Source organism: Triticum urartu, chromosome 4 (assembly GCF_003073215.2).
Source record: "Triticum urartu cultivar G1812 chromosome 4, Tu2.1, whole genome shotgun sequence".
Taxonomy (NCBI): Eukaryota; Viridiplantae; Streptophyta; class Magnoliopsida; order Poales; family Poaceae; genus Triticum; species Triticum urartu.
In genome coordinates, this window is record NC_053025.1 from 39,330,158 (window position 1) to 39,339,854 (window position 9,697).

At 40.4% G+C, this 9,697-nt stretch overlaps 1 protein-coding gene across 2 annotated transcripts; it reads right to left on the reverse strand.

Annotated features, from left to right (window-relative positions):
• Nucleotides 1-2,018: 2,018 nt before the first annotated feature.
• LOC125550515 (RNA cytosine-C(5)-methyltransferase NSUN2-like) lies at nt 2,019-8,762 on the reverse strand. Of its 2 annotated transcripts, none has more exons than XM_048713530.1 (15): nt 8,388-8,762; nt 8,195-8,283; nt 7,541-7,607; nt 7,338-7,453; nt 6,654-6,720; nt 6,488-6,536; nt 6,230-6,315; nt 5,766-6,019; nt 5,619-5,674; nt 4,814-4,899; nt 4,148-4,240; nt 3,492-3,837; nt 2,864-3,366; nt 2,513-2,741; nt 2,019-2,437 (listed from the first exon to the last, which is right to left on the reverse strand). In XM_048713530.1, exons 1-15 carry the CDS (start codon nt 8,745-8,747, stop codon nt 2,244-2,246), a joined length of 2,595 nt encoding a protein of 864 aa, XP_048569487.1. In that variant the 5' UTR covers nt 8,748-8,762; the 3' UTR covers nt 2,019-2,243. The 2 variants fall into 2 exon arrangements, with proteins under 2 accessions (XP_048569487.1, XP_048569488.1); XM_048713531.1 differs by having other exon boundaries at nt 7,338-7,448; nt 8,388-8,461.
• Nucleotides 8,763-9,697: the final 935 nt, after the last annotated feature.

A 9,697-nucleotide genomic window follows, 5' to 3' on the forward strand; every position in this document is an offset into this window, starting at 1 on the left:
GAGCTTCTCATGATATTGCAAGCCTAGCTAAAAAGATGGTTGAACTTGAAAGGCATGTCATGTTTCCTGCTGTTTATCGCCTCATTGAGTTGGCATTGCTACTACTGGTAGCGACGGCAACAGTTGAAAGAGCCTTCTCATCAATGAAAATCATCAAGACTGAGTTGCGCAGCAAGATGTCTGATGGCTGGCTTAATGACTTGATGGTGTGTTACATTGAGCGAGCGATCTTCAAAAGTATTGATCTTGATAAAATTAAGGAAGATTTTCAGAAGGAAGGTAGGGCACTGCCATTGCTTGGGTCTTCTACACGTCATTAAAAGCTTCATTATCGGTATGTTTTAGGTTATTTTCCTATTGAGACATGTCTACATTTCCATTGTATTTGGTTATTCGTTCGTAGTGTGTATTTTTAGTGTGTATTGACTCTTTGATTCGCATAAAAAAATCTTAGTGAGACTTCGCCACACCTTAATTTTTTTCCGTGGTCCGCCTCTGCTACTAGGTGTAGTTTCTGTGATCGGGATGAGACGATCAAACACCTTTTTCTTGATTGCCCGCTAGCCAAAGTTTTATGCGGACGGTCCATATTGCTTTTAATATTACTCCATCAAGTTCTGTCAACATGTTATTTGGAACGTGGCTTAACGGGATAGAGCCCGAGTTAGCGAGACATATTCGCGTAGGAGTCTGCGCCTTGTTGTGGGCACTCTGGAATTGCAGAAATGATTTGGTTTTTAACAGGACAACACGCATTCATTTTTTGCAGGTTATTTTCCGAGCCACGGCGTTGATCCGTTCGTGGTCGCTACTCACTCCGACGGAGGCCAGGGAGCATTTGGTTATTGGATCTATCCGCTAGGAGATGGTAGTTCGGGATATCTTCAACCGGTTTGGATGGCGGTCACGTAATAGGATAGGCAATTAGTTTACCTATCTCTCTTTTGCTAGCCGGTTGTGGCGTCCTTTATTTGGCTAGTTCGTCTTCTAGCCCTTTTGGCTCTGTGTGAGCTCTTTTTTATTTTCATTTGGAGATTTTAAGACCTTGTTGGAACCTATTTATTTGTTTAATAAGTTGGCCGTATGCATGTTCTGATGCAGAGGTCGGGGAGTCCCCCCTTTTTGAAAAAAAAGATTCATAGACCAATTAGCGACAACTACAAACATTGAAACGAGACGAAGACGCACCACCGTCATCGCCCCTCCCTCACCGGAGCCAGCAAAACTTGTTGTAGTATACAGTCAAAAAGTCGTCTTGCTAAGACCCCATAAGACTAGCGCATCAGAATAACAACTGCCGTCGATGAAGAGTATCGTAGATCAGAAGGATCTAACCTGGACGCTCATGAACGCAGACGAACGACGATCAGATCCGAGCAAATCCAGTAAAGACAAAGACAGGTCCACTGGAGACACGCCTCCACACGCCCACCGGCGATACTAGACGCACCGCCCGAATGAGGACTAGAAGGAGAGAACCTTGTGTGCACAACCAAGCAGCTTTTCTTGCATCCGACGGGGCTGTTTGGACTAGATGCAGGCAACCAAAAGTGCCCATACAGACCCAGCAAGACAAGCATGAAGTCCCGCCAATTCAACACTTAATATATGTGGCGCGTGAGCAGCAAAGCCGTTCATGTATGGACCGTGGGCCTATGCGCTGACACCTGCCCAAAATAGAAATGCGCTCGTTTGTGCAACGCTGCAACTGTTTGCTGCCTAGCAACGTCCTCAAAAAATGATCAAATACCAGTGGCGACACATTTGAGAACATTTGCACATTACTTCATCTCATTCACTTCAGAGTTACCAGTGCATCACTACCACATAATGAGAAGTCAGATATTGCATCCACAATTTTCCTTCTTTCGGAAAGAATTCTTCTAAATATTTTTCTTTACCACAGGTTCCTCAATCAACAAGCAACTACCCGCTCTGTAGTTTTCCCCTTTTTCCTAAGTTGGTATGGATTAATTCATGGTGACATGTTTTTTGCTCGACGGTGCATGATCTAGCACTCTCAAAAGTTATTATCATTTCTTTTTCATATGAAATTAACTTGTCTACAAATAAGATTAGTGAAAAATGTGCACTGGAAACTAGCAGATGCCACCTTCGGGTTGCTCTAAATAATCCTTCAACATTCAGCAGCAAATCCTGGCAATACCGGTAAACTTTGTTTACTATGCCTCATTGGAATGCAAGTTCTGATCATCCATCTACAACATTGTTATAGGCTCCCTTCAGCTAATGAATGCATCGATGTTTTCGTTGGATTTCTCATCTTCGACTTTGAATGCTTTGATCCCAAAGCGATATTCTAGCAGTTCCTTCCGATCGGCCGGAGAAACCAAAACATTCATAGTCGACTTTCCTCTCCAGCAAACAATGGCGATTGGGGAGGGATCACTGGCTATGGAATCGGCGATTTGATACCCTGAAATATTAACAAGATTTACATTACCTTAAGTCATGGGTTCTTTCAGGTCTACTGCATAGGGCATAATGTTACCTTCACGCAGCACTACAACGCAGCAACCAGGCATCAAAGATGCAGCCTCCTCCCCGAATCTAGCATCGGCAAAACGAGCAAAGTTAATGGTTCGGTATTGTAAAAGGTGCTGGAAGTCAACTGGAGATGCGTGTAATATTCGCTTCCTCATGTATGGGAAGAGCAATGACAGCCCCTCGTAAGATAGCCTATATGCACATGAACAGCCATCCTTTGATCTATGCCTTTCCTGAAAGTAAACATAGAAACTGAGTTAGTTCATTGCATAGGTCAAAGAAAATATGCACTCTTTCCATGAAAATGCATATAATCATTAAAATATATTAAAATCTGCCTGATTGGAACACTTACAAACATCTTTACGCCAAGAGAAGCAATTTTAATCTGCTCACCAACTTGTACATTCAGTTCTAAAATGTCTCGTACTGATTTTGATATGTAGTATATTCTCCTTGCATTATCAGTGCTTCTTGTCACCAGACGACCTTCGAGTGAAAACGATTCCTCGATACCAAAGAAAGATACTATATTTTTTATCACAGCCTCATCTTTGAAAAATAGCACAGGATCAATCCCTTTCCACCTGTGTCGGTAATCTAACTTATTCGTTCTATGACTTCTATCGCCTGATTCTGTCTGACTGTATTCTACATCATCAGATGCCATCTGAACTTCAATTAAGTTGTGATCCTTTGAAGTTTGGTTGGCCAAGCTTAATTTTTTCTGTTCATCAAGTAATTTGTTATCATCAAGAACTTCAGAAACAATTCTATGCTGACATTGCTCCTGAAGTTTCACTGTCCTGTTTTTCAAGAGCAGGTTCTCAGTTTTTCTCACCTTGATCACCTGGTTTTCTGAAAGAATGTCAAGAATACATTTAAGTGCATCAATGATAGTGCATATCAGTAAATCAGAACGTATGGAAATATTTATGAAATATAAAGAATATCTTACGCAAAAATAATAATAAAAAGATTACCATTCAATGGGGACAGTTTACGAATAACTGCAATGAAAAATGCCCCACCATCTTGATCATGAGGAACAATTCTCATGCAACGGTACAGAGGAAATTTTGAACCCAAGCTTTGAGTGGAATTACTACTGGAAATGCCACCTGTATCACAATTAAAATTGTTTGTATCTTCAATGTTGAAATTTCTTGACAAGGGCACATTGCACTCTGAATTAACGGCAAAGCTGCTATACACTGTATGGCTTTCGTGGATGCTTGTACTTGAAGGAAACATGCTAGGCAATATTACATTTTTCCTGCTGTCAGGAACATCTTCATGAGTCTGAAACCAAGATCCTCTATCGTTCACCTGCAAAAGTCACGAGGGGAACCATTGGGGAAAGCAGATTGGAAGAGCAAAGTTTTGGCACCTTATATCTACTAGTATGCAGTATTGCCCAGTATTGAGCAACTGCTCAACTGAGCACCAAACAGAAAAAGGTTGAATTCGGTAATATCATAGTTAGCAGAAACAACAGGCGCTTATATTGTGGACTGAACACAGAAAAATATTTAAAAAGATAGAAACTAATAGTTAGGGACAAGCACCAATATTGTGGACAGAGCACAGAGAAAACAGAATAGCAAGAGAATCACGATGTGGATATGTGTCAACTAACCTTCCAAGTGTTAAGTCCAGGGCGGCGGACCAATTCTCGTAGCTCACCAGAAACATCAAGTAGTTCAACAGAGCTTCCACTTCTCCGGAGAAGCTGATTATGTAAAATAATAACAAATACGATGACAAATTATGTAATGCAACATAAATAAAGAAACGAGTACAGAAAAGGATTAATGTAGAAAGGCTCTATACATATCCAGGTTCTGAGATCCCGCATAGTTGCAATAAAATACACAGAAAGAAATGGTAGCTGCTAACCAGCCAACTGCATTAGTTGATCAGCATGAAAACTGTCATTTGTACTCCACTAGAATCTTGCTGCCCAGAAAATAACTCTATCAAGAATCGTATGATTAGGCAATTCAGACGGGCTTATGTTTGTCTTAAGCCCCATATCTGGATTAGGGAGCATGTTAAGTAAACATCATTTTAAGCTTACTCATGAGGTACATCACTAGGCCTACTTCTGCTGTGCTATATCTATAAGACAAATAAGGCAACTAGCCAACTAGAAGGACAAACCTAGAGGTGCTCCAAAAGGTCCTCAAGTGCACACAGATTTGGCTCAAGTTCAGTCTATACCTTGTAAAAGATAATACTCTCTACTTGCTCAACAGTAGGTGGAATCTATAATGCATCAATGCTCCTAAAATCAAACAAATACCTCAGCTACAACAGCTTCATTTTCGACAGGATTCATTGAGCAAGTTGAGTAAACCATCCTTCCACCCACTTTAAGTAAGGCAATACCTGAAAAAACAAAGTTAAAATTTTGATACTACGTGCTATTAATAAGGAAATTTCAACTAACATACATTTTGGCCACAAAACAGATCCAAACTATATTCAGCACCATTTTCGGTTCTACCATTCCATAAACCTTTAAGATTCAAAACTTCGGTTCTACCATTCGATAAACCTTGAAGATTCAAAACTCATGGATACAGGTTTCTGACCATGTTGGGAAAGAAAGGAGGAAAACAAATAGTCAAATGCTTAATTCAAATGTGATTAAGCAGATGCCTCTCTTTTCAAAGTGTGGGATCCATCTAATTGGTCTTGACGACTGCTCTTACTGGTGTCTCTTCCTCCACTAGTAGCAGAATTACCACTTATAATCGGATGCCTTTTATAATAACTATTTCAGAGAAGCCCTTCAAAAATCTCTAAGTAGAAAGGTGGTGATCATATGCAGGGTCATGAAATAGTTGATAACATATAACTAAGTGGTTCATAGCTGATAACTTGGTTTGCAAAAATATCAGCACCCAGAACCAAGATAACATATAGCGAAGTGGTTACACCCAGAACCAAGGTAATAACATCTTCTATAATGGGACAGAGGGAGTAGTTGATAACATGTTGAATTATCTCTATACCCGTCTCCTCTCTCGTTGCATTTTTCTGTATTTTGTGTTTTTTATCCCTGAAACTGTATTATCTACAATTCGCATGATAGGAAACCTTACCACGCATAGCAATGTCTACTTGGAGAAGATGAAATTCGTTTCCCATGCTTGAGCTCCTGAACAGTGCACATATTATGAACCTGATTAAAAACTGAATGGAAACATAACAGCAGTAGTGGAATTAAGGCTCAATGCTTAATTGCTTACCACTTTCTCCAAAGGTCATGAGACTTCCGGAGTGTTCCATCACCACTACAGGGGACATCACATAGTACACGGTCGAATTCTAGCCTTTGTGGTTTGCAGTGATCTTTGTAAGTTTCTGAATCATCCTTTGCAAGAGAACAACTGGGAAAGCTTTGCGCTTCATGGTTTGTCACTATCAGGTTGGCAGTGCACATTCTCTTTGTATTATGGATGAGGACGTCACATCTTTGTACTTTTAAATCGTTAGCTATGACCTAATAACAATCTCACAAAGGAAAGGAACATGTATAACCACAACTTTCTTTCTGATTATTATTTTGTGAACTATAACAAGTGTCGTGCTAGCTACACATAATATATAATGAAACCAAAGTTCTTTTCTGCATATCAGCAGGAACTTCTCTGGAAACATAGCTATCAGATTGTAGTGCTATATGTAACAGATGTGACATTCATCACAGTACCAGCGCTGTTGGAAGTAGTCCTGGCTCTTTTGATTGATGAATCATCTCAAGTAGCTGGAACGTTTTAGATCCTGGAGCAGCACACACTGCACAAGATTAAAAAAACAGATAAGTAGATTGCGAGGATATATTACAGAGTTATTGTGTCTCCCTATCAAATCGAAGAGTCCTAATATACGATAATAGTTTAGAAGGCAGTCAACTTGTATGAACACACTGGAGTCTATGATTATGGCCAAGAGTAATAGGCTAACATACTGTCAAGAATATGCTGGCCAGCTTGTACATTCAGAAATAGTGGTGGCACCTGCAGAAATTATGTCAATATCAAAACATGGTGTAATGTAAGATTGCTAAGAGATACTAAAATACATGATAGCTGAGGTAAAAAATAGTCATGAGATGTTAGATAAGAGTTGCTCACCATACTAACAGCCTCTTGCCTGGTTATGTTACCAACCTCACTCTCGTGCTTTAAAAACTCATGAAAACTGGGATGTACGAATGGTTAAATTACAAATCGTGGTATAATCAAAGATACAAAAGTACATCAAGTTACAACAGCAACTCATTTTTAAGTATAACAATGATCTGATTGTGAACAAAACATGGGCAAATAAGTTGGGATATTACAGTATATTAATAATGGCAAGTGATGAAACTAAGCACTCCCCAAATTTCACAGTTCAGTAGGCAGTCTTATTTTATACACATAAAGAGTAGCTAATCTGCTGCACAATATGAATATCTGAGCTAATTCTGTGTAATTACTTTCAATTGGCACTCTAAAAATCTCCCAAAATATTTCATGAAATGTATAATAAAGGCCCAAATGAAATGTATGACAGGTTTTGCTACCTATGAATAGTATAAGAATTTTAAAGCAAAGCATAAAAGGAGAAGGTGGATTTCACATGACCTAATATATGAGTGTTACAAACTCAACAATTTGGATATATGCTGCAAGAATTCATTGAGGCAGGAATGTTGCAGAATTTAAAGGCACATATTTGGTGCATGGAGAACTTTGATTACAACATGAAGACAGATGGTTACACAATACCATTAGAAAGATTATTGTAAAATAAACATCATGTGATTTTACTACCTCTCAAGTGCAGGATTTTTCCTCAGTTGCTTCCGAGATAAGTTCAAATGCCATGCAAGATTGCCTGGATACCAAGGCAAGGGACTGAGAGCATATTCTCCATATTCATCACTAACCTTTGCAAATAGTTTTTTTGTTAAGAAATGATCAGAAAATACAAGAACTGACATTAATTGAAGTGTATAAATCAAGCAAGAGGTAACCTCATTCTCCAAAGATCTCCTGAAGTCATTTTCTAATCTGGAGCAAATGTCTTTCAAAAAACGGCAGCTGAAAAGAAAAGGTAACTTCAACTTATTAAGTGAGAATGACCAACATGGCCAGAAGAATGAACTAATCGTCACTGTATTAAACATACAAAAAGTAATAGTCTGGGAAAGGAGCATGGTATTGCCTAGAAAAAGTAACCCTCCAATTCTATGGTTTGTTTAGTATATATTTTAGAAATACTTCAGCTGGTAAAGGTACCACATGCAATGACTAGATCGGAATTATTTGCCCAAAAAGTACATGAATTTTCGGAGTGAGTCACAATTAGCATGCCACGTTTGTGTGTACTATTAGTGATTGCAACGGTTTGCGGTTAGAAATCCCGGATCAGCAATTCTGTAGAGCCCAGCTTGTGAACAAAAATCACACTACACATAATTTGGAAGGGGCTATCAGTTTCTAGGAGTAAGAAAGCAGAGGAATGAACAAAACAGAACAGAACAGAACAGGGGATCCAGTCCAAATGCACATACAACAAGCAATGTTTGTGCCCAAAAATGTGGAATTAGTCTAAATCAAGGGATGAAAGGAATGCCAATGTGGTAACTGGCAAGTGCATCACATCATTTCAGAGAAAGCAGTATCACCTAGCATTGACCCTAAAAGTGGCTGGCAATGGCTTCCGGAGCACACTCATGAAGGCGTCCCACTCCTCTTCGCGAACGATTCGCTGCTCCTGCGAGGCATCATAAACATGTGCACGCAGGCCATAAGGTAAGGAACCACATTTCAATAGAAAATTTATTTACAACGTGTGGCTGAACGAGCAAGCAGCCGCACCTTGTAGTACTCCTCGAAGGCAGCGTTCTCAAGGGGCGGTGGCAGCGATGAGGTGCTGGGCTCGCTGCGGGCCGCGGCGGCGGCTGGCGCGGGAGAGCGGGGAGGGCGGGGGGCGCGCCTCCAGAGGCTCTCGGGTGCCCCGCTCAAGTGGCGGCGCCTCCTGTGGCCTCCGGCGCATCGCTTCCTCTGGCCGGCGGCGGCGGCGAGGTGAAGGAGCGAGATGGGTGTCCGTATGGCTATCATGTTGCTCGCCCTCGTGTCAGCGGGGATTGTGGGTGCTGGAATAGCTGCGTGGGAGGGTTTTTTTTTTTTAAGATTATAACTCGTACTCTCTTTTTTTGCAAGGAACTCGTACTCCATATATTAAGGCCTCTTTTGGTTTGTAGAATAGGATTATCATAGGAATAGGAATCTTGTAGGAAATGAAATGACATGTATCTCAAATCCTATGAGTAGAAATAGGAAACAAGATGTCATTCGGTTGACACCAAAGGAATTTTTTCATTGAGTCTAGACTCTTTTTTATTTTTCTATGAAATGTGGAGAATAGGAACCAATCCTATGTAGAAATATGAATCCGTTCCTATGAACCAAAGGGTTCTACAGGAAAAAATCCTATAAGAATTCTATCCTCTAGAATTTTTGTGAATTTTCTCTAAACCAAAGGAGGCCTGAGCGTCTCTTTCGATTCAAAGGAATATGTTTCTATGTATGTTCGTTTGATTCATAGGGTTGAAACTTGTACAAGAATTTCTAGGAAACTTTTACTAAATTTGGTAGAAGTTTTAGCATCTGTTTATACAATTCAACAACCAAATTACGTAGGTTTAGATGGGTCAAAATCCTACTATGGTTTTTTTTCGTTTCCTCTGTATTTAGAATCACGTGAATCAAAAAGGACCTGGCTCAACTATTCAAAAGATTATGCAACAGGAATGCATTCTAAGCTTACCTTCTTCAGTATCCATTAAACGTCAGACTGGAGGTGGGACTATAGGTGAGAGTCCCACCACAATCCATCTTGTCCCGATACAATTTGGTGTTGAGAATGTGGGCATCCCATCAAAACTAACATGGATTAAATGGGATAAGTGGGATCCCACTTAACAAAGTAGAGCAGTCAACTGAGGAGCGGTACCGAGCAACAAAGAAGAGCAACATTGTTCCTTCGCTCCGCCCACTTCATAGATGTTGAGCTGTGTGAACTCCACCAAAACGGTGATGAGGCAGAGGGTGATTAGAATAGCAGGGGGAGCAGCCGCGCGCTGGAGCTCCATGGGCCGCAGACGGCAGCGAGGTGGACGCGATCT